This window comes from Myripristis murdjan, chromosome 22 (genome assembly GCF_902150065.1).
Source record: "Myripristis murdjan chromosome 22, fMyrMur1.1, whole genome shotgun sequence".
Classification (NCBI taxonomy): domain Eukaryota; kingdom Metazoa; phylum Chordata; class Actinopteri; order Holocentriformes; family Holocentridae; genus Myripristis; species Myripristis murdjan.
The window spans coordinates 8,079,689-8,106,468 of NC_044001.1; the positions used below are offsets into that span (position 1 = coordinate 8,079,689).

The window sequence follows — 26,780 nt, forward strand, 5'->3', positions numbered from 1 at the left end:
CATGGGGGTGAAATGAAGGGTGTCTACATCCTGCAGATAAGTGACCGCCTCACAGAAAAGTTCACTCTGAACCACACCAAGTAGGGGAGATTATTTGGACAAGAGAGGAGTGCAAACAACTCGATAACCCCAAACTACATGTCTGTCTGCCCTCAGATTACCACTTCACCAGCAGCCTGCGATGACATGATGCCATGTGTGTGTTTTTATTTATTTTTTGTAACCTCTCCCCGAAAACCACTGGTATGCCCTCTGGTATCGGCCGCCTTTGTCTGGAAGACGAGTGCCGTGGTTTGGGATCTCGATGGGAGACAACTGGCACAGTAATTTCCTAGACACCCATGACATCATGTGCTCTGCTAACAATCATTACACTGTTGGGGAATCTGAGCTCTGTCTGAGTGGGTGTGGCCTCCTTATCTGCCGAAAAGATACTAGTCCATATATGGCTGTTCATCATATGACGGATCCAAATTCAGTATCTTCTACTTCTGAAATGGATCTTTGTATGTTTGTAGAGTTTGTAGAGAAAAAGAGATATCCGGCATTTGAAAAATGTGACACCCACTGTAACAACAGCTGGCGTGAAAATATAAGTTGCTGTAGAAAAATATCACATCTATTAACAAATAGATGGGTCTTTCTTTCTGTTGTTGTTTTTTTACCAAGTTGATATTGGTGTTTTCGGGTGACACTCTTCATTTTGCTCTTCAATTCCCAGTTCTACTGCTCAATAATTATTCGGTGCAACAGGTCGGGTCACTGATTTCTTGCATCAATTCGCTTAATGAAAGCAATGACAGTTTTTGCTCCAGTCAATAATACGCACTTCTCCGGCCAAGACTGGATGTTCAGGGTCATGGACAGCTGAACGAGCTTCAGATTTCTTTCACAGGAGAGTTGAGGCTGAGTTGCCATGGCAACTTGGCTGGCACATAATGATTTTTAGTGGAGAACCAAAATCTACAACCAGAAGTATTCATAATCCATTATTTCACGGACAGACATGTATGAGAGTATGAAAATATTTCACAAATTAAACCCCATTATAAATCAGCAGAGGCCCAGGAGGAAATTGTAGCGTTATCACTGGAGAACAAATGATTCTTTAATTGCAAGAAAACAAAAGCGAGCACTGGCTTGTAATGGTACCCAGGGGCTGGATAATGAGACAAAAAACAATTGGTAGAGACAGTGAAAGCATCATTTCAATGCACAACTTAAACAAATGGTGCTCCCTAGGATTGCTATGGAGACGCAGTCAATTCTTCAGGCACCCTGAAGCAGTCTCAGCAGAGAATCACTTAAAAATGAAAATAAGCCCAATCAGATTTACACCCAGTATGAAACCAAAGAAATTAAAATGCTGCAAAGCTCTTGTCCTCCATAAGACCTTTTTTGTTATGGTTGGAGGCATTCCAAATCCTGGGTGGAGCCTTCTGCAGCAACCAGAGCATTAGAAAGAAGCATTTATGCACCATGAAAATAAATGACTAGCCAATGTGGTTCACTTGAAATACCACTGTTATCAACAATTATTTAGCTTATGCTCTTGCTTCTTTTTCCATCATTTAACGTCATCTGTGGTTTGACCTCAAAAGTGATGACAATGTCCAACTAATTTGTTCTGAAACAAAAAACAGCCACACGTTCTGTTCAGTTTTGTTTTTGTAACACCGCCTGCTCTTTAGCAGAGTCTGTCCAAATGTGTTACGTCGTGACTTTTCAACCAAGATGCCAAACGAAAAAAGCTGAGTTGTAAAAACCCATAGAAAACCCACATCCTAAAGTAAGTCTCATAACAAATAAACAACCACTTTCCCGACTGACAAAGCGGCATCATGTTTTTAGCTTCTTTTCTGAGGGCGACGACCCCATCTCTGCCTCCTCCGAACCCACATGAGTCCGTTTCAGAGCGCTCTGTGCTGGGCCTCTTTGAGAGGATGGCCCATCTCTCTGAGGCCTGGTGTCTGCGGGCATAACACTCGTCTCTCCATCTGATTCTGAGGAGATGCAAAGGTTCTGACCCATATATCCCCCGTCCGGTGTGGCAGTTCGGTGTTTCCCGTTCACTCCAGGGCCACGTCGGCTTGGGGAGGCCCGGTTTTTGTCCATAACCCTCGAACTGCTGCACTCCTCTCCACTGTCAGAACCGTCTAAAGCAGGCTCTGGAGCAGCCCTCTCTGTAGCCCGGGACTCTGTCCTGAATGTGTCCAGTGATGAAGGAGATGCAGCTGAATGTCCTTCCAGCTCAGCTCTGTCACTCCCCTCCTCATTCTCTTGGCTCTCAGGGGACATGACTGGGCTGGGGCACACAAAGTCCGAAGGACTCAGATGTTTCTCCTCATCTCTGGGGGCGTCCCTTCGGGGTCTGATTTGGACGGTGTCTTGCCCCTCACCAGATGAGGAAGACGAGGGGTCATCAATAGAAATGGATGGGTAGCTGCAGGAGTCAATTGCAGAAAACAAGGCCTGCACAGATTCAGGTCGCTCTCCAGCTCTGGAGACCACATGCATGCGGCGTCGCCTCACTATGCTGCGCTTCGTGTTGCGGCGCTCCTCGTCCTCAGCATCACTGCTGGAGCTGGAAGTTGATGTGGATGAGCTCGAGGCTCCAACAGGGAGGGAAGGGGAGGAGGTGGGGCTGGATAGGGTGGAGTTGTCCCTGGGGCTCGGGGAGCGGGGCCGGGGCATGGGGTCGAGCCAAAACTCACTGGAATCGGAGTCTTCGTTCACCAGGTCCAGCAGGAAACCTGACTGGTGCCGCTGACGTCTGCCTCGCCTCCTTGGTCGCGCCTCCCCCTCTACTCCAGCTTGCTCTTCCCCTCCTGAGGCATCAGGGCCCGCCAGGGAGGAGGATGACGAGTTGTCGGAGTCACTGTGAGGACCAGCAGCCGAGGCGGCGGTGGGAGTCGTCGGTACAGCCCGGGTGGAGCGGCGTCCGCGGGCGTGGAGCTGCAAGATGGCCTCTTCACTCAGGTCGCTGTCAGAGTCTGAACTCCAGCCCTCGATCTCCCGACGGACCAGTGAGTCGAAGAAGGCCATCATCCGCGGGTCCTCCTGTATGGACTGGCTGACGTAGTCGTGGGAAAGGCCGCTGCCGCTGTTGAGCACCAAGCTGATGTACTCCTCGTGCGTGTACAAGCTGCGTGACTTGTCCTCCACACGGCCCTCCAGGTCACCAAGACTGTCAGGCTGCTGGTATGGACTCCACACCTGGGATGGATGGAAGGATAAATGAATGTAGGACAGAATGAAAGGTTGATAAGATGTAGGGTGGGATGGAAGGACGGTGGATTTGAAGAAAGGATGGAAATGGGGAATGATGGAATGAAGGAAGATGGTCAGAAAGATGGAAGGAAAGATTAACAAATAGAAAACAGGGAAATCCTTGGCACACCCTTCCCATGCTCTTTGGATTAAAGCTGTTTTAATTTAAAGCACTAAACACATGCTTAAAGGGTCTATTAATAAAATTCTATGCAATGTGGACCCCCTTCTTTATTTATGTTACACCACTACATTTCCCTGCCATTCCTGAATGATCTACAATTATATACATGTATTTTTGTATATTTGTGTCTGTGTCTTGCATGTTTTTGTGTAAACTGAAGGCTTACATCCTCTTTACAGTCCTTTTTAAATTATTACAGCTGTACTTCTAAAATCACACAAGAGCCTAACGGGCTATCTCATGGGGACATCAGCACAAACGGCAAACTAAAAACAACTGTAATTCCTTGCTCAGCAAAAAAAAAAAAAAAAAAAAAAACATACCCTCTAAATAGTTACCAATGCATTTAAAAATGCATGGCTGTTTAAAAATACCTTGGAAGTATTAATTTTACAGTCACAAGATTTCAATCAAACACTGACAATTTAATGACTACCGCTAATTTAAATAGAAAGCAGGCTGGAGAGGTAAGCAGGAACACCGCCCTTCAAGGAACCGGCTTTTCAGCATGCGGTTCTCCTACTGAAGTGTCCTTGAGCAAGGCACTGGAACCCTACCTGCTTCTCATCCTCTCTCCAATCTAAAAGCTCACCAAGGGACGTGGACTGTGCTCTCCTCAAAAAGGTTTATGGAGGCTTACAGTTCAGCATGTTTCCCGTCTGTGTGTGCACATCCCAGTTAACAGTCTGATGATGCATAACCGAGTCAGTCGAAAAGGTGGTGAGACAGCAAGCCATCTTCAGTTGCAGCCGTCTTTATTCATAAAGTCAGCAGCGGGACAAAACAGTGAGTCATCATCAGTCTGAGGGCTCGAGTGTAGCTGCTGTGAGCTCCCTTTGTAATTCTGACAGCATAAAACTTAATGGTATGACCAGCGGATTGTAATCCCAACACTTCAAAGAACACTGCTAGAAACTGAGAGGAAAGGCGGAGGAGAAGAGTTTCAACAAAGGGACAGATCACATGATGCATTCATTTTAAAAAATTTTAAAATCCGGGAAACTACTTTAAAAGTAAGATTTTGTTATTTTTTTTGCAAGGGAAAACATTAACATTGAAACAGGCTATTCAAAAAAAAAAAAAAACATACCTTTGACTTTTTAAGATATAAACTCCACAGGGTATTAAGTAATCTCAGACTTTTATAGGGCCAAGAGAAATTGCAACAAAATTGGCAGAGTTTTTGCTTCTCTGGGTGATTAGGTTATTCATGACTATGCAAATTAGTGAAATAATAATTGTTTTTTTTTGTTGTTTTTTTTGTCTTGAGAATAAGGTTTTTTAGCCTTCACAGCTGATGAATTATCTGACTACTGATTGGTTGTTTCACTGCCCTCTGTCATTGTGAGTAGATGATTGGAAATATCTTGAAATTTGAATAGGTGGAAGGCTGGAAGGGGACGTTTAGAAAACCAAAGATCTCAGCACCTGACAATGAAGCCGCTGAGTGACTGTTAATGATCAATTACCCTATAAACTCCTGCGGATATATTACGGTCATTTTGTGCTCTGGAGCAATAAATGCATTACTTATTTCCTCTTTAAAAGACTTCCATAATTGATTCAGACTGCCTTACATAGCAAAGACTTGGCAGCGGAACAGTCTGGTTTCATTAAGTTATGTGTGAAAGTCTCTTCCTGTGACCCAGTCTGAACAACTTGGATGTCAACAACACCTACAAGTCTGGCATTAATGTCAGTTATCTGTTACACAAGTTGAAAATAGGGAAAATTGATTTTTGACTTTTTTTTTTCTGCAAGAGGCAGGTCAGAGCTCAGTCAGCTACGGAGTACAGATATCAGAGCTGGTAGTGCAGCGATTCAAGTCTCGCTCAAGGGCACCTCAGCAGTGTAAACACCTGGACTCAAGTGGAATCAAACCTGGGGCCTTGGAAATACACAACAGCCTCTCAAACCGCTGAATCATCTCCTCAGAACAATTTATGGATCTGTTTTCATGTCAGTGTGACCCATCTGTGTCCCCCATTCGAGCCTCTGAAAAGCACTGATGGAATCAAGCCTGACTTAAAGGACCACACGTTTAGCGTCACATCTATTTCCCAAAGCAAGCACTCATATTTCAGAGCGCCAATATAATTTTTCCTACCTTTTATCCAGCCACTAGTTTCCCACTATGCCCCCTCATGGTTTGTAAAATAGTTTGTTGCCATGTAAAATGTGGGTAAATTGTAGTAAATGGGACAATTACTGGTGTGGTCCTTTAAAATAATGTGACTTGTAGTAATGGCATTCAATACTGACCTTGATGACCTTCTCCACCCCGGAGGAGCAGATCATGTAGGTGTGAGGGTTGAAGCGGACCTGGTTCACTATGGAGCGGTGACCCTTCAGCACCATGAAAGCCCCGTTCACCACGCGACCCGGGCCTCCTTAACGAATGACAGAACGAGAAGGCGGCTGTTATAAAACTGACAGACAATACACAAACTCACACTGATTTACAGGATCAGAGACAGGCGTTCTGATACTCTCGATACTCAATCTGGCAACCACATGGAGTGAATGAAGAAGGGTTCCATTCAGAAATGAGATAATCACCATTCGAAAAACTTGACACATACTCCAACAGGATGAATCACGGAGCAGAGTGATGGTTGAGTGTAATGAGCACAGCGTGATAGCAGAATTAATACAAAGCATTCATTTGATGGCTGCTGGTTGGCTGGTGGATAAAATAATCGCATGTTGACAAACTGGGATGTAAACATTAGAAAAAAAGAGGGCACTGACTGATGATCTTATGATTTTGTTCAGTCTACACATACACTAAATTGAGTAAATATACTATCACTCTGGACACATGTTCATTAGCACATTGTAGGTATAAACTTTTCACTAAATAATAAACCGGGCACTTCTTGTATTTTGCAGGGCATAATGACAGTCAAACTACACTAAACCACATGTTTTTTTGGGTGGGAATTTCCACTCAAAGTAAGTACGTTTAAAACACAGTTGGCTTATTCAAACCCTTGAGAGTTCACCCCATAGTTCACTTTGTTTGGGCAAGCGAGAACAATGTCATTCAAACTTGGGTGGCTCCAAATAACCATACAGAGATGACAAAAAAAATGTAGTTCTTGGTTCTCGTCCAAATGACCTGTGGTGCAGTTCATTAGGAGTCAGAATGTAATCCAAAAGCAGCTACAGGAAATGACTCAGAAATCCAAAGTTACACAAGTTTAAGGAAGGGATTTTTGATGCACGACAGGCTGCGCCATAGTCTCAGCTGATGCTCCGATCCGTCGTTTAACAGACATATTATCAGCACCTTTAACACGAGCAGACAACCAACATACCAACGTAAAGATACAGTCAGCGTCACAGAGACAGAAGCTCCAACTCACCTGCTTCGGGATCTTTTGGGATTTTCCACATGTACAGGTTGAAGTCATCAGACCCAGACAAGATGTACTACGAGGAAACCAGAGAGAGAGAGAGAGATTCAACAAAATAAGCCTGTTTCACATATTAGTACAACCTAACTTTTATCGAAGTTGTACGGGAGGAAGATTTTATCTCAATGACCACTGGCAGAGACGAACCCAGGGGGTCAAGGAAAATCTGGTGCAGCTAGATCTTATCAAAGTGCTCCGTCTCGCATTTTGTGATCAAACACTCCTGACATGACAGCCTGACCTCAACAGAGCCCCGACTCCTTGTCTGTGCTATATTAGGTATTGTAAACAGATGGCTCCAATTAAACCTGTCGAATAAGGTGGGCTACTATGGAGTCACGATCCTTATATGTCAAAGTGTGTAGTAGTGTAGTTGACGGACCGGGGTAAGAAAACAAATGTTTTAATCTAACTTTTACTGAATCATTTTCCACATTTTTTCCGCTGTAAATTCCTCATTAAATTGTTGTTGACTGATCGACCTACATTTCTCATCACAGGTTTCTTGTATTTTGTGTCTAGCTTTTGTTTTTATACTGTGCTTAGAATCAAAAATAATTTGCCCATGGATCTGTTCGCCTCCAAACTGAGGTCAGGAGATGTGTTTTCATTCATCTATTTATGATTCATTTTTGCCTCTTTATTTGTTGATGAACATATCATATTTTGCCACAGTTTTTGTCAACAATGGTTCATTTCTGTTTGGTTTTTATTTTGATTTCGTTAAGGAAAAAATGCTTTTAGTCATAGTTTTTAGTCAACAAAGTGAACACTGCTGGTCTTAAAGGGTGAGTTCAGGTTTTTTGAAGTCTATTCCAGTTACGGACAACGACAGGAATGGAGGTGACATTTTCGCCTTAATCTGTGCAGCGCACCGTACCAGAGGGGCTACGCGAGCTCCATGATTATAGCCCAATTCAAGTCTACCTGGCCAAAACACCCCATCATCCTCCAGTGCAAAAACCCACTCTAGTGTGCAGACAAAGATAATATGGTTCACTTTACAGAGCTGAGTGGTAGTTGAGAGTCACTGTTGCTAAATCCCCTCTTTGTTAGGATAACTGGTGCAAGCTGTTCAACAAACAAGCCGGCAGGTCTAACCAGGGCTTACCTGGAGGTATCCCCCGCCGCGGAAATTATCCTAACCTCAACACAGTGGTTAGTCACCTGCCAAGTAAGCAGGTGGGGGTCGACAAACTTGCCATCTATGACACAAATTCACCAGTATTGTCTTGGTGTTACCTCCCCAGCCTGGTGAGTAGATTGCAGATGTTCACAAGCATGACCCAAAAAAAAAAAAAAAAAACACATTCAGGCACACACGGTGCATGACCAGAATGTTTTTCTTCCTAATACAGTTTCTTTGCCCTGCTTTTCTTTTTTTCCTCCCTCTCCTCTTTTTCTTTTCCTTCCTTCCTTCTGTGAACACGTTTCCACTCAGCTGGACTGTTTGGCAAGTTCACTTTCTAGTCTGGAAACAGATTTCGACTTAACCTGTTTCAAGTGATTGTCTTTGTGCTGTTGTGCTTGTTTCTTGCTGTCTTGATGTGGAATCCTTCTTGTACTGTTGATCCACCAAAGGAGGAGTTACTATTACATTATTTCTGCAATATTGCATCGGCCTTGGTGGATAATTTTTCTTTACATGAGGAGATCAAAGCCCCTGAAGCTGGTAGGGATTCAGATCGTTGCTCAAGGACACTTCAGCACTGCTAAATCTTGCCATCATGGACCTTCCCTTCTCACCACACCAACACCAACACCAACTCTGTCCACTGAACTGTATAAACAGTATAAATGTTTCTCAGAAAAACAGCAGTGTGCTCTGTCTTTACATAACAAAACCCCTAAATAAAATAAAACAAAATACACTGCAGTAATGCCTGAAGTAGCAGGGACCCAGGACCAACTGGAAAATGGCAGGCTCTCTGTCCCAGATTTATTTTGGAAAAAAAGAAAAAAAAAATCAAAGGCAGCAGGTTATTTTGATATCTGTTATATATGTATATCGTATATCTGTTACCAAACAGGTTCAAACACTAGCTTGGGTACAACAGCGTGCCAACTTTAAGATCAAACGCTCTGTGTCAAGGTGACAAGATCCCCATAGGGAATACACAGGCCGACTTGTAACTCAAGTGTTACAAGGAAAAGAGAATATAAGATCTACTCAAATTCTAGGCCATGTAATGAAGAGTAAAAATCATTATCCCTTTAACACGCCAACTCTAACTCAGATCGCTGTTGCTCCAGGGCACTTGCAAACATCCCGAACTGGAACACCTGCACGCTCAGGCCCCACCTCAAGTTCCCCCGAGGACACGTCAAGCAGGAATGTCACACCCATTACTCCCCCCCCTCTTTACTTTCCATCAGTTTTGTCTGGTAAGCTTCCACTCTGTATCTCTGGTTTCACGCCATGCTGAGAAAATCCTCCAACTGCTGCGGTTTCTGGTCTGTATTTAAAAAAAAAAAAAAAATACCTGAAGGCTGGAGGGCTGGCTGCATCCTGGTGGGACAGCGGGCTAAGGCCAACGCCACGAACTTGTGAAATTATGGGTTCGAAGCTGCCTGGTCACCTTTTGTTGCATGTCATTCCCCCTTTCCACACAGTTGTTTTTCTGAACTGCGCTGTCTAATAAACAAAATGCCTTAACACTTCGACTGGTGTTGGGAAGGGCTTTACAGTACAATATGTATCCAGATAAATCATAATATTATATGATTTTACTCATGTTAAACTGCAATATTCTACAAAACTGACTGAGTGGGCTACTACAGTATATAACATTATGATAAACTGAGTAATAAAAAACTCAAAGCAATCCAATCTAACTATAAACGTAGGAATCTCTGTATGTGTGTAGGTCTGTCTTTCAATTATCTCCACAACCGTTCATCTGATCGTCTTCAAACTTGGCAGGTGAACTGGTGAGGATTCAAGAGAGCGAAGTGTAAACTCTGAAGTCGACTGGATGAACGGTTGTCCAGAAAATGAAAGGACAAGCATACATACACAGTTCAATGGAGGCCAGTTGAAGTTGGGGTGGCGGCAGGGTCAGCATACACAGCAGAAAACACACACACACACACAGTGAAAGTGGAGGGACAAACACACACACACTTCAGTGGAGGCGGAGGGAGGGGCAGAACACACAGCACGCATACACACACCCAGAGCGCACATACAAACAGACATACACAAATTATTCAAATACAGCACAGACAAACACGCACAGGCACTCGTGTACAGTCTGTCCCAAAACAGGTACATTCTGACTGGGCACTGCACTCGTTTAATACAAAACTCCCATTCCAGTTTCTTCAACCAGAATTAGCACAGTGCACTAAAATATAAACGTCATATGAAAATGAAGTGCGTAAACAATACAAAGAGCTAGAGAATCAGTAACAGTATTGCGAAAAACATCACATTTTTGGTTTTTTGATTTTTTTGCACAGCTATACTGATTTACTCACCATAAGTATAAAAAAAAATTCAACAAAGATTTACACAATCCTAGAGCAGTTTATCTTTTGGTGCAACAAAGACAAATATAAATCAACATACACCAGCCAATCACATACTTCTAAATATGTTCAAAATCATTGCACCAGGTGACTGGACTGAATTACAAAAAAAAAAAAATCCCTTAAACCGGACAAACTTATTTCCCTTCCAGCCTCGAAGATCTCCACTGTGGATATTTTTGGAGACACTTGTTACTGCTTTGTTTCCTTGGCAACAATACTTGGGTCTCATGCTTGATTTGGTTTAATTGCCTGTCTTGTCTTTTATGATCTTGCTCATTAGCGATTTTTTTGTTGTTGTTACTCACTGCTGATTTCCTGGCACCTCGTGTTATTTATTTTCTTTTGTCCGTCCCATTATGTTATAGTGTGTCCCTGTATGTTTACTTTATGTTGCCTTGTGTTACAGTTTGGTCTCCCGATGTTCAGTGTCTCATTGATTTTAAATTTACTTGGTTTTGATCCTCTCTCCCTCCCTCCAATACACACATTTCCTTTTATGAGCTCATCCTTGTGATCTGTCTGGTTAAATAAAGGTTAAATAAATGAAAAAAGAAAAGAAAAAAATGAAAAGAATTTGTGCTATTTTGGCCTCAAATTGCATGTTCAGACCTGACTCCTGATCCAAGAGCATACCAGTAAAAAGAAAAAAGTAGTAAAATCATCTGTTGTTGGTCACTGTGCAGCCCCACTGATCAATCAGGGGTCAAAGGTCTTGCCAATTGCTATTGAGAAAGTGGAGAGCATTTCTAACTCCTGTTCCCTGTCTAACTTTTCACCGTGTACGTACAGACTCGAACCAGCAACCTATCAGTCACAGGCCTGTTTCTCTAACCTTTAAACTACTGCTTTCACTCTTACAGGGGGGGTGGTAGTCATTTTTTAAGCCTTTATGCGCTCTGCTGACACCCGTGGATAATGTTAACATAGAAAGCATGTCTGCAGGGTGATGTCATGTCTGAGGAGGACCTAAGGGAGGACAATTTGGCTGAGTATTGGGGCTTCTGTGTTCCTCCAGGGCAGAGAGTCCCAGTTCCACAGCAGGAACCAATATACTCTACTATTTTTACCCTTTCTATGTATGTAACAGTGGAGAGCTCTTGAGTCCATTAACAAAATCATTTGATGACTTGGTTGTGCAGTGGCTTTTATAACAAGGGAAAAAATGTGAAACTAATCCCTAGACTGTCCCTAAACCTTGGAAAACTGTTAAAAAATATACAGTGATTTGACTGTGTTAATAAGGCTCAAAAACTCTCAGTATTTTTTAAAATCTTGTTTAATACTTCACTTTTCCAGGACAGCTTTTAACTGTCAAGTCCTGTCTACTTTACTTTGTTCTTTGCTCTGTGCTGCTGCTTCTTACTGAGCAGTAGCAGTAACCGCAGCAATATTAGATTAGGAATAGATTCATCAGGGAAAGCTAATCTGATGACCAACCTGATCTTTGTCCCCGGCGAAGCAGCAGCTCTTCATGGTGCAGGAGTTGAAGTAGCCCTGGTTGTCAAACTGGAAGCTGGGCAGGCGCGAGTGTAGCTCGTACAGGACAGGCGGCAGACGGCGCCGCAGCGCCAGCAGCTGGGTGCCTGTGCTGTTGAAGCGGACGCTCATGGCGCTCTGCAGGGACATGCTGCCACCGTAACGCAGCAGCGAGCTGCCAGAACAGAACAACAGGAAATATTAAGACCACACCAGGGATAAAACACCAGTTTTAATCAGCTTAAATCCTTTATATTACTTGTGAGTAGCGAAGTTTTTTGGGGTTTTTTTGGAGCCTAATAAATGCATCAGGGAGCCTTTTTCTGCTTTTTAGCCTCTTTTCATTTAAACAGTGTGCAGAATCCTTTTTTTCTTGGGTACTGGAGTTGAAACTTTTCAAAAAGTTGCGTCTTTCTGCCATCTGGACTGCAAAGGTGCAAAGTTGGCTGGTGCAGCATATCGAATTAATTTGTACAACAATTTTCAAAACCAATTCAGTATTAATCTAAACCTCCATAAATATCTAAGCTTATCAAAAGAGTAAAGGAGCACTTAAATTAGTAACTAATTTCAAAAGCAATAACTGCCATTAAATATTTCATACTATAAATATATATGCAATATTTTATAAAACTTCACTTTAAACATTACAAAAAATAGAATTAATAAAGACAGGGAGGGTCAGGAGCAGGGAGAAATTTTCAAAACATAGCCAGACTACAGAAATGGAAAGCCATCTCCCTTCCCTATTTGCTGCAAATACTGTAATTTGTGTAATAATAAACTAAACTAAGGTAAGCAAATGTCAAAGCCTTACTGCTCAAGATAATGGCAACACATAATAATCTCAATTCAGTGTTTTGGTACAGCCACAGAGCTGGTATAAATTATCTGTATTTACAAAGAGACTGTCACCAGTGGAGGGGGCTGGTAGTGCATAGTTCAACAATGTGACAACAGCGCCCCCTGGTGGAAAAGATCAAGACAAAGGTACAGCCAAAAATAAATTGATGAGGATTTTTTTTCCCTCTTTCTCTCTCTTTCAATCTTGAGGCAGTTGTTTACAAAAAAAAAAGGGTTTACACTGTTCCATCTATAAAGTGCAGATTAATTATTAACTGAGCTGAACTGATACGCTATTTGGAGTGGAAAGATCTACGCTTACAAAATAACTGATAGTGCAAAATCAATATTAATTCTTGAACTTCTGAAATGATAGCAGGTGACCCATGTCCTTGGGTAACGGAGCGATAACACAATAACAGACCGGATCCACTCGGTTTTGGAGGTTATAATGATTTTCAGGTGTTTGTGTTGGTGTTCATTTTCCTCTGGAATGGATACATATTTTTAACAGAACTCTTCAAATAGTATTTAGATGGTTTGCTGAATGTTTCACTTGTTTCCAATTGACAAATTGTTTCAAGCCAATTAACACTAATATTAAAAACAATGGGATAATTAAAAATACAATTCTAAGTCATACAGTTCAAGAATGATAAGAGTGTAGATTAATCCTTATATTTAGATAATTAATTTTCTTTCCCATACCTCCCATTTTACAATTTATTTAAATGTTGAACCTGTCAGCAACATACTTTTACATAAACCCATGACTGTATTTTATTGTTCAGATTGTTTTTAATGATTCTTCTTGATGCTTCCATAGGTTCTAATTGACTCCATTAATCTCAATCTTCCTGCTTATATCCCATTTTCCTTTTCACTGCGGATTATTAGTTTTGCTGCTGCAGGAACCTAATTTCCCCAGGGGGGATCAATAAAGTTTCATCTCATCTTGAAAAGGGAGTTAAAAAAAGGAATTAAACAGGCAAATATATCTAACCTGCGTGGCTTGCGGATGTCCCATAATCCCACTCCCTCCTTGGAGTTGGCAGTGGCCAGCAGCCTGGGCTCGACCGGGTTGAACATCACACTGTGAAAGGCTGACGGGTAGCTGGCCAGGCAGAACGGCTCTGAACACAATGAAACAGCAGAATCACATGAATAGAAATTATGAAACTTATGTGCAAGTTCAGACCTGACGTGTGGCTACAGCGTCAAACATCTACAGTTATACCTACTATGTAAGTGCCTTTACTTTTACTTTTACTTACTTTTACTGCCATTACTTTTTCCTTCAAATTACTTCAGGGTTCCTACACCTTTTCTTAAATTGAATTCAAGCCCTTTTCAAGCATTTTCAAGGTGCATTTTCAAGCTGTTTACGGCTACTTAAAATCATCATTTCACTTCTGCATCACATTAAATCAGATGTTATTGTGCCATTGACAATCAAAACTTATTTTAGTAAGATCATTCAACAGAAGGGAGACAAATTAAAAGGAAGAAAAGGTGTCACCGACCCAGTCATTTACCATGAAGGTAATGCAATTACAATTTCAAGCAGCTTCAAGTGCTTCATCATCACCATCATCATTCATCAATTCAAAAGTGCTTTTCAAACTTAAAATTGAAGCGTTTAAGGATTAATAGTAGCTGTATGAACCCTGTTATTTTAAAATGTACTATTTGTGTGTTTGTAAGCCGGTGTTGAATAATAAACGGACTTTGAGTTGTATTCTGTACAGGAAAGGTGCTATATAAGGAAGGTCATACATTCATGAGAATTGAATTATTATTATTAGTCGATCAGGAGAAGACACAACAAGAGAAAGTAATCTTGGAACATCAATAAAATTCAATAAAATCCTCTGTCTTCTAAACTCTTTTAAACCAAAGCAGCTGCCCTACTGTTTCAATTAATGGAGAGCTCTTCATACAGAGGCAAAAAGATTAAGCGTACCTACTTTAACGATATTAAATATTTTGCTACTTTGATATTGCTAATACTAAGACAGATGGACATTTTGACAAACAAGGGGATATAAAAACTTTCTTTTGTGTGCAGTTACTATCCTTTCGACTTGAAGCTTCAAAGCGGAAACAGGCTGACATAAAAAGCTCCTGCTGGCAGAGATGGAATACTGTAATACTGCTAAATGTATTATTAGGCCAACTTGGTCACAAGGAAGGCTTCTAAAATAGCGGGATATGGACGTCATGCAAGATGATCCACTGCTTTTTCAGAGTTATCAACAGGTCTCATTGTGTCCCATCACGGACCTCTGTATACCCATTTCAGCCCTCACGAGTAACTTGAAATATATTGCACGAATACCTATGAATAGTTTTATAATTACACCCATAAAGAGTTCCTGAATATTACAAGCTGTTCTGTAGAGACTGAAGTTCTGGATGTGTGTCTTATTCATACGACCGCTGGGACCACCGCAGAGTCCAATTTTCATTTAATGAAACTCATTTTACAAACTGGTTCACTCTGTGTTTGGACTACCAATCATCCAGCCGACAATGATTTATTAATCTATGTTGTACTGCAGGGCCTTGGGAAGGCTGTGGCATCATTATCATTTTTTTTTTTTTTTCTTCCGCACAACTTGCAAACTCATTTCAAAGCCTCCCACGACTCAGCGTCTGAAAAAACCTGACTTTGAGAAACCTTGTTTTAGACTTTCATGAGATGTCTAACATAGCACTTGCAGTTCTGGTGGGTGTCTTAATCCCAAGTGTCTTCAAGTACCATGCAAAGTGTTGCACATGCAAACCCCTAACCCTGGCATGCTCTAGCCACTGAGCTACACAGGACCAATAGAGGACAAAACACACACACACACACACACATGCACACACACACCTCCATGTGGCGGCTCGCGAGTGTCCCATATGAGAACACGGCCGTCATCAGATGAGCTGGCGAACACGTTGTCGTTGACCGGGCTCACAGACAGGCTGTACACAGCATCGATGTGCAGGAACACGTTCAGAGTTTCTCCTCTGTAGGAATATCAAACATCCATTTTACTTGAAAAAGATGTAGAAATATTCAGTATATTGATCAAGTGCGTCTGGAGCTTTTTGTTGGTGTGTGGCAAGATTTTTTTGACTTTAGTATATTTAAATTTCCTGTACTTGAACAACACCTGAAGAAAACAAGTAAAAATGTGGCTGTGCAGGAGACACCCTGTTATGTTGTGCTACTGTGAGTGCAAAAGCCAGTGAATACAGCTGAATCATAGCAGTGCCAAAAAATATATAAATATATTTTTTTAATTGGTCGCATGAATATAAAACTTTTGATACTGCGGTGATGATTGGTATTATTTGTTTTATTTTTTTACCCACCTCTCCACATCGTGAAGAATCACCTGTTCATCATTACCTGCAAAACAGCACAAAGATAATTGGTGAGTGTCGAAGACAAAGAAGGCAGATGAGTGTTAAGAAAAATGTTGCCTTCAAATGCAGTTTTGTAAAACTTCATTTTGTTTTCATGTTGTGCACTCAAGTCCTCTTAGACAGATTAAACAAAGTGCTTGTTTTTGCCCCCCTGAGACTTGCAGAGCTATTTTAGGCAACAGGTTTGTATTAGATTTTAATTAGTTGATTAGCTTAAGAAATCAATTACTTGTTTTACAGGGTCAGTATTTGTTCCTCTAGACTTGTTTGCAGTGTGATTGAGCAGTGGTCACTAGGCAACACTTACCACATCCCGGCAAAACACTGTAACTCAGCAACTCTGGCAACATAGAGAAATTTGACTTTCCTGTTCATAATTAAGACCTTATGTGTCATTCATGTGCACTCAATGGTAACTGCAATACTTCTGCTGCCACTTGCATTGCATTTCAAGTGCCAGTTAAGCACTTGAACTAAGCAATTCCTTGTTGTATGATGATTTTAAAAATAAAGACCCACCTCACCTGTGGTCACAGCTGATCTGATGATAATGGATGCATTCAATCCAGTCCTATCTGCACTGATGTGTGGATTTTTACTTTTATTTATCCAGGATAAGTATGCTCATGTGATTTTTTTTCCCCATCATTAAGACATGAACAAACCCTTAAGCCCTCTAGAGTGCACACGCTCTTTTTCAGCAAAGCCTCAATTTTACATTCATAGTTTCACATATTCACACCTAGGAGCTGCCCAGTACATGTACAGCAGAAGGCTGTACATGTATTATTCTTTTTACCTGTAACTTACCAAAAAATACAAGCCCTCTTTCCCTCTTAACACCTGTATTGTTCTGCGGCTGAAATCTATTCGATGTCCATGTCAGCGATGTCATGTGTGTAATGTGTTGCCATTTGATTTTAAATTGTATGCTAATGTCCTCTGCTGCACCCCACACACTGCCAGTTTGAAGACATCAGAGTTGTCTAATCTCATCACATCTAATCTGATTTAACTTTTATCTACAAGGCCCAGACCAAAATGAATGAAGACCAACACAAAGGAATTTGATTGAGGACAATTGTAGGTCAAGGACTAGGAGGGGAAATAAGCCTTCCAGGCTCTTACACACCCACTGTTGTGAAGACTTAGAGATTAGACCTTGTATTACATCCCCTTACCTCCAGAGAAGACCTTTTTGTTGGTGCTGTCAAAGGCCAGGCAGAAGATATTGGAAAGGTGCTCCCCCTTCAGCTTCACAGGCTTGGCCCGAGCATGGATGGCTTTCTCCATGTGCCACAGCAGCACCCGGCGGTCATCTCCTCCTGGGGACATTACAGAGATGGGTCAATCCCACAGATATAACAACATTAAATGGTATATTAAACATGCTGAGGTGCAGGATTTACAACTTCTTGACAATGATGACATTGAAACACATTTAAAACATAATCAATCCACCATGAGATGTCCCACTGGACACCTGGAGGTGTATTGATCTTAATTCAGTCATTCAGTTGGTATTATTTTAAAAAAAAATACCCCATGCCCTGCTTCATTAGTATTGTCCAATTTAGCTGGTCAGGGTTATTAAAGACACAAGAGGAATGCACATACAGTGAAACAAGACTGCAGCAGTGCACAAAGTAGACATGATCCTCAGCAGACCAGAAACAGCAAGCTTCACACTGTCAGGCTAGGCCAGATGATTGTTTTTAATCCACTCGGGACAAAACAAGCCTTGTGTTTTCAGGAGGTAGCCATGTTTAGAGCCATTAGGAAGAAAAACATTACATTTCAGCGCACACGGTGATCATATTACGGACTGACATATGGGATGGGTCCGGGGCTTCAGGCTTCAAACACCCCACCACCACCACCACACACACATACACACATACACACACACCACCAGCAGCACCAGTAGCTTGCACTTTGGGTTTGACGTTAGCCTGCGATGCTAGCTCGGTTAGCCGAAAAGAAGCTAGGCTAACACGGCGGTTAGGCTGCGCTTCAGCGGAGCGGCTAGCGCTAGTTAGCATGCTAACACATTACAACAGCGAGAGGGCTGTTCCTCGACTCGCTCCGCTTGAGGAAGGGGGGGATTTGTCAACTTACCAGACACAAGCCATTCCCCTCCGTTGTTGGAGAACTCGATGGCGTTGACACAGCCGAAATGACCCAGCATATCCTTCTTGTAGAGGCTAGTGCAGCCGGCCAGCCTGCGTCTCTGAAATTCCTCCTTCATGAGCGGCTGGCCAGTGAGCTCTCTCCGGGACAGAAAGCCCACGGAGGAGCGCATACCGCAGCCCTTCAGCTCCTTCATTTTCCACATGCAAAAAAAAAAAAAAAAAAACACCCCAAAAATGTCTCGTTTGGGTCTCACCGCCGCTGCTTGGACATGTGCTGGTGCTCGTACGGCTGTTTCGGGTGTGTGTGTGTGTGTCTGTGTGTGTGTTTGTGGTCTACATTATGGTGGCTCCCCCGCCGCTGGCTGATGTCGACGTTGTTTTGTGCCTCTTCTCCTCTCTTCTCTCTTCTCGCCAGTCCCGGCAGCGGCTTCCTGCTCCGGAGGATCTCTCTTTCTCCCCCTGTCTGTCAGTCAGCATCACCGGCCGCACCTCCTCCTCCTCCTCCTCCCCCTCCTCACACTGCTGCCTCAACATGTGTGTCTATCAGTCTGTCTACGTTTTTTATTTTATTATCTGAAAACTACCTCTGTCATATTCCCAGTGTCAGAGTTATTATAGTTTTCTGTTTTCTGTTTTTTTTTTTTTTTTTTTTTTTTTTTGTGTCAATTCAGTTTCCACGGTGGGTTTCCTATGGCTTCATTTTAGTTTTAGTTTAGTTTTTATTAATTTCTGTATTCAGTTGTCCCAGGCTCAATCGACATAATTTGACCCAATTCACAAAAACTAAAACAAAAGACAATTTTATTTTGTAAATACACAATCGTTTGTTTGTTTTTTTGAGTCGTTTATTTTTATTTCACTCCATTAAAATGCCTTTTCACACCTATTTTTAGTTTTTAGGTTAGTTTTAATCACTATAATGACCTTGTCTCAAGCTGATGTAATTTATCTGAAGGTGAAGTCTTAATCTTTATTTTTCATGACAATATAATTGATTTTGGTTTATATGGTGTTTGAGCTCCTCATGTTGTGTTCACTAACTGGAGGCCACACTTGATCCACCTTCTTGTTTAATGCTACGTCTGCTGTTTCTCGACTCAATAACTCACACACAGGAAAAATGATAATAAAAATACATTCCAGTAGTGTGTATAGTAGTTTTATTACTCCCAGTTTTTGGGATTACAGTGGTAGTCTTTAGGGAACTCTCAGTCTCAACAAGCCTTTCCAAGACAATATGAAAAAAAAGAAACACTTAAAATGTCTTCTTTATAAAGAAAAACACAAAAAAACAAAAACAAATGTATGTTCAACATGAGTGGGCTTTAGCAATAATTTATTTTATTTATACCCAAGTTGGAGAGCCAAAGGGGCATGATTTTTTTTCTCCCTCCCTGTGCAGGACCCTTTTTTAAAATTTATTTTTAAAGCAAGTTTTGAATGAACAGGCCTGACCGTGTGTGTTTATTATCATACCAAATCATTAGATTGAGTTACTTTGTTGTTGTCAGACCAGACTCAGCACCATATTACCCAGGGAAAGATTTACATTGATTTGTCAAAATTAAGCAATTTAGGCACTTATCAAAAAATTGGCAAAGGTTATGACAAAACTGCTACTGAAATACATTTCATAAGCAAAATACTTTTTTTTTTTTAGTTTAATCCTAAAGAGTCAACTAAAGATGGAACAAAACCTACCGATACAACATGAAAAGTTAACATCACATTTCTACACATTCTAGGCTAACCTTTCCAGAATATTAGCATAAAATAATCTAAATTAGTCCAATTGGGCCTGTCGAACCAAACGTAAGGTGACATTACAACGGCACTGAAGTTGATCCAGATGCATATGAATGATGCCATTTGTTTATAAACCGTGCCAGCTGTTGGCGCTGCCGGGCAGATTACAGTGTCTGTCTATGCGCCTCATGTGCCCATCAGTATCAGGGGCACATTTTAAAATCCTAATCTATGCTGGACAAACATTTAAAAGTGCTTTACAATAAGGTACCTCCAATACATTCACCTCTACATACATGAAGTCAACTATAATACCACACAGGTAATGAGTGAGCTGCAGCTGAGTTAATCCTTTGGCAAAAAAGTACCGTTTTGCTATTGGAGAAAAAAGGTGTGGAGTGCATCGGGAGGAGTGTGGGAGCTGAGAAATGAGGAGCTCTATTCCAAAGCTATCCGTTTTAGAAAAAAATAATTTCCACTTCATACAGAGGATCCACTCTGTACGTGTATCTTCATTTGATCAACAAACAGCTTTAAGGAGCCTTTGATCATTTAAAAAGTACTAAGTTGCTCTCATTTTGTGCTATCAGTTGTCTTGTAAGAGTAGGTGTTTTCACTTTCTTTCTTTCTTTTTTTTTTTGTTAAATTGTGTGTCTTATTTTGGAATGACATTCTTCAGATATTGATCCAGCGTACAACTGGACAGCTACTGAGAGAGATAAGGAGGAGGGAAAGTAAAGAAGAGAGAGAGAGGAGAGACAGAGAGGGTTTGAGTGAAGTGCAGAAACAAGAGCAAAGTGGGATCTACTAACAGTGCCAGGTTGTTTTTTTAGTGCTGATTTGCATTCACACAGTATGCAGTATCTATTGCACATTTCAGACTTCTTCCATTGAGTGCAGGGGGGGCAAAGATCAGGGACTGTTTTTTTTTTTTTTTTTTTTTTGTCTTCAGCAGTCGCTGAAGTTGAGAATCCAAAACCTGCTAGAAAACAAGATGACAACCACCTCCTCCGCTTTGTCCGTCATCACAAGGCAGCAACCCTCATCTTTTTTGGAATATTCTTGGTAAATTGTGCTGGGCAAGAGTTTAAAAACAACCTCATCGAGAAAAAAAAAAAATCTGCTGTGAGAAAGGTGGGGGTGGAGGGGGGTGCCAGGGTGCGTGTTAGCAGTTAGAAGTCTTTTCTAATTATTATTTCATTAGGCTTGTACTTTTTTTTTTCTCCTCAAAGTCTATAAAACATTAGCAGGATTTTTCTTTTAAAAAGCCAAGTAAAGAAATACTCTCTCGGCAGCCTTGCCTCGAGACATTTTTACATAAATAGAAAAAAATAATAATAATACACGCAAAAAAAAAAAAAAAAAAAAAAATGAAGTCATCAGACAAATCCAAAGGAGAAAGGAGGAGCTTATATTAAGACAGCAGATTGGAAGTGTGCAGGGACAAAACCGGGACAAGGGGGTTAAAAGCTGTTGGCACGGGGGGGAGGGACGGGAAGGGCAGGGAAGGGAGAGTTGTCCTCAGTGTTTCAGTCTCTTAGGTGCCACTAATACGGGCCTTTTGTGTGTCCAAAGATCCCTATAGGGAAGTGTTTGACATGTGAGGACCACTGTGCTGCCAGCTGGAAAAACTTGACATCGTTCCACTCGACGCCGTCAATCAGCACTGCGGGAGAGGAAACACAAAAAAACAAACATTACTTCACCTTTAAATAACGTGCCAGAACTGTTATCCAGAGCAGCTCACAAGTTAAAAAGTTCAGTATTTTTCAACCCACACCTCAGTAAAATGTCAATTCCTTACATTTCTACTTACTCGGCTTTAACACAGCACCTACGAGGCACTTGTTCTCCTCCTCACAAAAACCATTATAAATGCCCTTTTTGAAAACAGGAAACTCACAGAATAGTATTTGACTTTTTGCAGTAACTAGGAGCCCTTTTTACAATGAGCACAAAACACCCTGAACATTCAGAAGTTTCCACAGTGTAACTTAGCCAAGCTTGAAGCAGAATATGCATAATAAACAGAGTGTATAAAAGGCAATGTATACTCATAAATGCTAAAAAAAAAAAAAAACATGCTTAAAAGCCTGGTTTGCAACTATTATGTTTGACGTACAATTTCAAGATGCTAAGTGACTGTACAGTGAGTTTTCCATTTATTTATTTTCATATTGCTTGGACTGAAAAATACAGAGCCTGTCTGCGAAAATGATGCAACAACCCCTTGAAATAATCTGTGACAAGATGCATCATCCCTCCAAGGTTACTCAAAACTTAGACCAGCGGTGTACAGCAGCAGTTACGGTCTTTCAAAGGTTGAAATTTGGACCTTTAAATATAACACCCCCTTTATGCCAATCATTGTATATTTTTAACACTAGATCTCACTAGTGGTGACATATCATGTCTGAAGGACGGACAAACCCCCATCGCATGTGGGACAACTATTTCTGGCATTCTTTGCTAGGTGCATCAGCAGGAAAAACTCCGCTGACAATAACAACAAGCATGTTGTTTCTAATGCAGATGCCCTGCTGGGCCTGCTGGTGGCGCTAGAGGTGAGGTCATGGGGTCACCAAAATGCTTTCATCCTCTACCGCCAACATGAGTGCTGTCACCAAATTTCATGGCAATCCTAACAGATTTTGAGATATTTCAGTGAAGGTCATAAGGCCACCAAAAGTGCAGAGTTTCATCCTCTAGAACTCAATTCAATCAGATTGAATTGGCCAGATTTTAAAAATCAGGAAATGCAGAATGGCCAGACATTTTCAGCATCCTTTTGAAAGTAATGCTAAAAAATAATATTACAATTAAACGAATAACATTGCAAATTAAAATCGCCTATTTAATTCAAGCTCACTGGGCCACTTGGAATCTGCTTCTGGGCCGGATGTCAACGCCAGCTGAATACGCCGGCTCTAGACGACCTGAATGCTGTCACCAAACTTCATGGTGATCCACCGAATCGATTTGGACATGTGTCAACACGGCGGCGTACAGGCTGTCGTTTTAGTCTGGCGCCCGACCCGTGAATCACACGTTCACTTTAAAAAGTTTTGAGCGATTCTGCAGAAGATGAAGACGGGAACAGAGTGGAACAAGTTGACAGCTACGTCTTGATATCAGGTAACTGTCGCTTCCCGGCAGGGCGAAGGAAGACGTACGAGGTTGACCTGGACGTGTGTGTGAGGGCTCAGTGGGGCAGCAGCTCTCCGGGGAACATTACCTCTCAGCATGGTCTGCTGGTGCTTGGCAGTGCAGATGAGCCGGCTGATGCCCTCGATCACTTGACTCTTGGACTCCACCTCCTTGTCTTTGCTCTTTTTTGGCAGGAACATGACTGGCAGGAGGGAACAGCAGAGACACATGCTTTAAGTGAAAGAGGGATTCAGAGACTCTCTCCTTTCAGATGTTGTCGATTGGATTTGTGTGTGATTTTTGTGATGTGATTGTGAGAGACTTTGTGAGGGCATGCTACTGTGTGTCTGCCACCATGTCTCAAATAGCCCTCCATGCTTTTCATCCCAGTCTCTTTATGTGGCTTGATTATGTACGACAGATTATGTAAACTTTCATGGCACTTTGGTAGTTGGGCGACAGAAAAGATGGAGAGACAGAGAGGGAAGGACAACACGAAAAAGATCCTAAACCTGGAATCCATCTGACCCACCAGGAAGCCCAAGACCTTTTATCAAAATCGATAACTCGATGTGTGTTCATGGTTCTACCAACTTCAACGGAGTTCTGGAGTGAAATAATCCCTTGAAGGCATCCTGGTGTAATTGGATGATGTGTCAGCCTCCATGTCATCACAGCTTACCCTTCTTATTCTTCTCCTTGGTCACCACCGTCATGGACATGGTGGGCTGGGGGCCCAGCTCTGCGCCCCCCAGTGGCAGCCGGCTGACCTGCAGCGAGCGGAAGGTGCACTTCAGGGTGTTTTTGGTGGATGAGTCCCGCTTCTCCACGTCTTTCTTCCTGTCGGTCGGAGCCACCCAGTAGTCGACCTGCAGCCCCATCAGCTCCGCCTGGCCACCAGAACTACGCAAAAACAGGAGGCAAGAGGGATGGTGCTCAGGACTTTTTTTGCTAATGGATTAACTCACATGTATTGCAGTACACTCCTGATCAAAATTTTAAGACCAGTTGAAAAATTGCAAGAATTTACATTTTGCACTGTTGGATCTTAAGAAGGTTCTAAGTAGAGCTTCAAAATGCAAATAGAAGAAATGGGAGTGAGACAAAAACAAATTTTAGTAAGCAATTTATTGCAAACAACCATTAAACTGAAATAGGCTGTTCATCAGCTGATCAAAAGTTTAAGACCACTGCCTTTAAAAGCCCGAATCTTCGCAAAAATGTGGATTCAGTGTCATTTTCTGTCAGGTATCCACACTGTCATGACCTCCTAAGATTTTGATCAGGAGTGTACAATATGCTGAGGAGAGATGGAAAGTAACTAAAAGAAAGATAAAAGTCACAATGCCATGAAAAACGACTTTTCCCTTTGTTAGCATATTGTCCAAATTATAATATACACCTATTAGCAATACATTCATGAAAATATTTTATATTTTCTAGGATTTCTATATACTATATTATATTTTTAGTGGTTGCTTCCTCATTTACAGGAGGTGCACGTAAAACTTCTAACTAATAAAACAACATAAAATCCTCCCCACCCCTCCCATCCTATAAAACTGTTCTTCTCTGCCTGTCCCATCAGTTTACACCACCAATTATTTTTGATTTATCTGTGTACACATCATGTTCTACCCTAACATCTTGCTTCAATCAGAAATATGTCAAATCATGCAGAAAGATGCTTTCAAAATAATATTTTTGGTGACTCTGAAAACATGTTTTTCATAATTTTAGATATTTAATTAAAGATGGAACAGGGTAGTGGCCTATTTCAGCTCTCTGTGGGATGCAGTCACAAGATGTTATGGGACTGCCCTATCCGTGATCTTGAGACATAATAACTCAAAAAAATCATAACGCAAAAGGGGGAGAAAATTAGGAAGAAAGAACAACCCCAAAGGAAATTTTTGCTTGAATTCCCATTATTAATCAGGTGTCACATTCTACCTGTAAGCGCAGAAGCCGGTGTTGACGGAGGGCGAGGAGGGAGGGGTGGGCGACGCCTCTTTGAAAGCGGGTGACACTTGCGGAGGAGTGGAGGAGAGCAGCGCTGAGCCGATGGGTGCCGCATCATCAGAGTCTCCTGAGGTAGAAAACAGTCAAACAGCTCATTCTTCATTTCTTTAAAAGGCAAACATTACCTGTAGCTCACTAAAACACAGAGAAGACTACATTTACTAAAATTTCACCATGATTGAAGTTATGGGACTAAAGTGGCTGTTATCTCCGGTAATATTAAATTAAGTTTTACTCTTATCTACAGCATTATAAAATCCTGCAGTCTATTTATCAATGACTTCAAAGGACTGTATCTGGTTAACTGTGTACATTAACTGAATCGGCTGTTTGGTGCCTTGATTTCCTATTTTTTTCACAAGTAAAGGTAATGGGTTGCATTTTGGTTCAGTGCACTGCAGGACTAACTTCAAATAAGGACAGAATTATATTTTTGTGAGGTTAGATAAGCATGTTTACATATAGTTTGCAGAGTTAAAGATGCACAAGGGAAGATATCTATGTCAAACTACAGCTTTTGTCATACGCCCGAATTAAGATGCTGTCGATTTGTCCCAATGCATTCCTAATGTTGGGTGTGCACACTTATCCAACCACAGGAAGTGATGATTGGAGTAAAATACAGTCTGTCGTCTAAACAGAGGCGAGTGAGCGCTCTGTTCAGAGAAAGCTGGACTCACCAACAGCACATCATTCGCCTGTGTTGTCGTTTTGGTCTATACCAAAGCAACACACCAGCCAAAATGATAAATATGAGCCTGCTGTGTGCAGTTTTCACATCACATGATTTCTTGGTACTGAAATTCACATTTTTGGAGCCACCGATGTGCAAAGCCGCCTAATGTAGCTTTGAGATTCTGTGGCGCAGATTGCCGTAGAGCTTCAAATTATGCAAAAACAACACATGTCAAACAGCCATTTACAATCCAAACTTAATTCTTGCCTGACGTTGCAGATGTCTGCTCCACGATGCCAACTTTCACCATCTGGAGAATTCAAAACAGAGGGCGAAAGATTAGCGCCAAAGTAATCAGGCAATTTCAAACTGTCACGTCAAATGTACGGACATGCAGGACCGAGGCAAAAACCAATGTGCGGTGACAAATCAGGGAAAAATCAGGGGAAAGGAGCGGCTACTTACCCCGATAAAAGGGATGAATTTCTGACACGAGTCCTCATCGGGGCTGTGAAGTGGCAGCAGAGCCCGAACGGAAGCACAGAGGGGAAAGGAGGCAAGAAAAGAATAATCATGTCTTGATAAAAAAACAAAGAAAGAAATCAATTCTGCATGCCGATACTGATTAAATATCTAATGGAGACTACGGGGACTAACTCCCAGAGGAATTTGTAAAACTAGATTTGAAGATTTGAATTCAGAGAGGCGAAGGTTAGAAACATCAGGATCTAGTGTTAGTCATGTGCACGTCTTGGCTACTGGGTTGATTTCCTGTGTTTGACATCTGGAAGTGGTCTTTCATTCCATATAAAGAACACAAAGATATAACCAACAAAACAATCACAGTCAACAAAGCATGCTGTTCTCGTTGCCAGGCTTGAGCTGAGGACCGCCACTAAAATTAATCATATTCC

At 41.6% G+C, this 26,780-nt stretch overlaps 2 protein-coding genes across 6 annotated transcripts in view; both read right to left on the bottom strand.

Moving 5' to 3' along the window:
- Positions 1–1,690: 1,690 nt before the first annotated feature.
- Positions 1,691–18,748, bottom strand: dcaf5 (ddb1 and cul4 associated factor 5). Of its 2 annotated transcripts, XM_030044026.1 has the most exons (10): positions 18,613–18,748; positions 18,262–18,463; positions 17,325–17,468; positions 16,090–16,126; positions 15,602–15,741; positions 13,730–13,859; positions 11,845–12,058; positions 6,823–6,889; positions 5,717–5,844; positions 1,691–3,216 (listed from the first exon to the last, which is right to left on the bottom strand). In XM_030044026.1, the coding sequence occupies exons 2-10, from the start codon at positions 18,443–18,445 to the stop codon at positions 1,840–1,842; spliced, it is 2,421 nt and encodes an 806-aa protein (XP_029899886.1). In that variant the 5' UTR covers positions 18,446–18,463; positions 18,613–18,748; the 3' UTR covers positions 1,691–1,839. The 2 variants fall into 2 exon arrangements, with proteins under 2 accessions (XP_029899886.1, XP_029899885.1); XM_030044025.1 differs by having other exon boundaries at positions 18,262–18,723.
- A 670-nt stretch (positions 18,749–19,418) lies between these two features.
- Positions 19,419–26,780, bottom strand: part of pacs2 (phosphofurin acidic cluster sorting protein 2) — a 63,820-nt gene continuing 56,458 nt past the window's right edge. For all 4 annotated transcript variants that reach the window (XM_030044016.1, XM_030044014.1, XM_030044018.1 and 1 more), the window contains 6 exons: positions 26,332–26,374; positions 26,134–26,176; positions 25,122–25,257; positions 23,851–24,071; positions 23,257–23,370; positions 19,419–21,687 (listed from right to left, as the gene is read on the bottom strand). In XM_030044016.1, the coding sequence (XP_029899876.1) occupies positions 21,569–21,687; positions 23,257–23,370; positions 23,851–24,071; positions 25,122–25,257; positions 26,134–26,176; positions 26,332–26,374 (676 nt within the window). In that variant the 3' untranslated portion in view covers positions 19,419–21,568. The remainder of the gene's footprint in view (positions 21,688–23,256; positions 23,371–23,850; positions 24,072–25,121; positions 25,258–26,133; positions 26,177–26,331; positions 26,375–26,780) is intronic.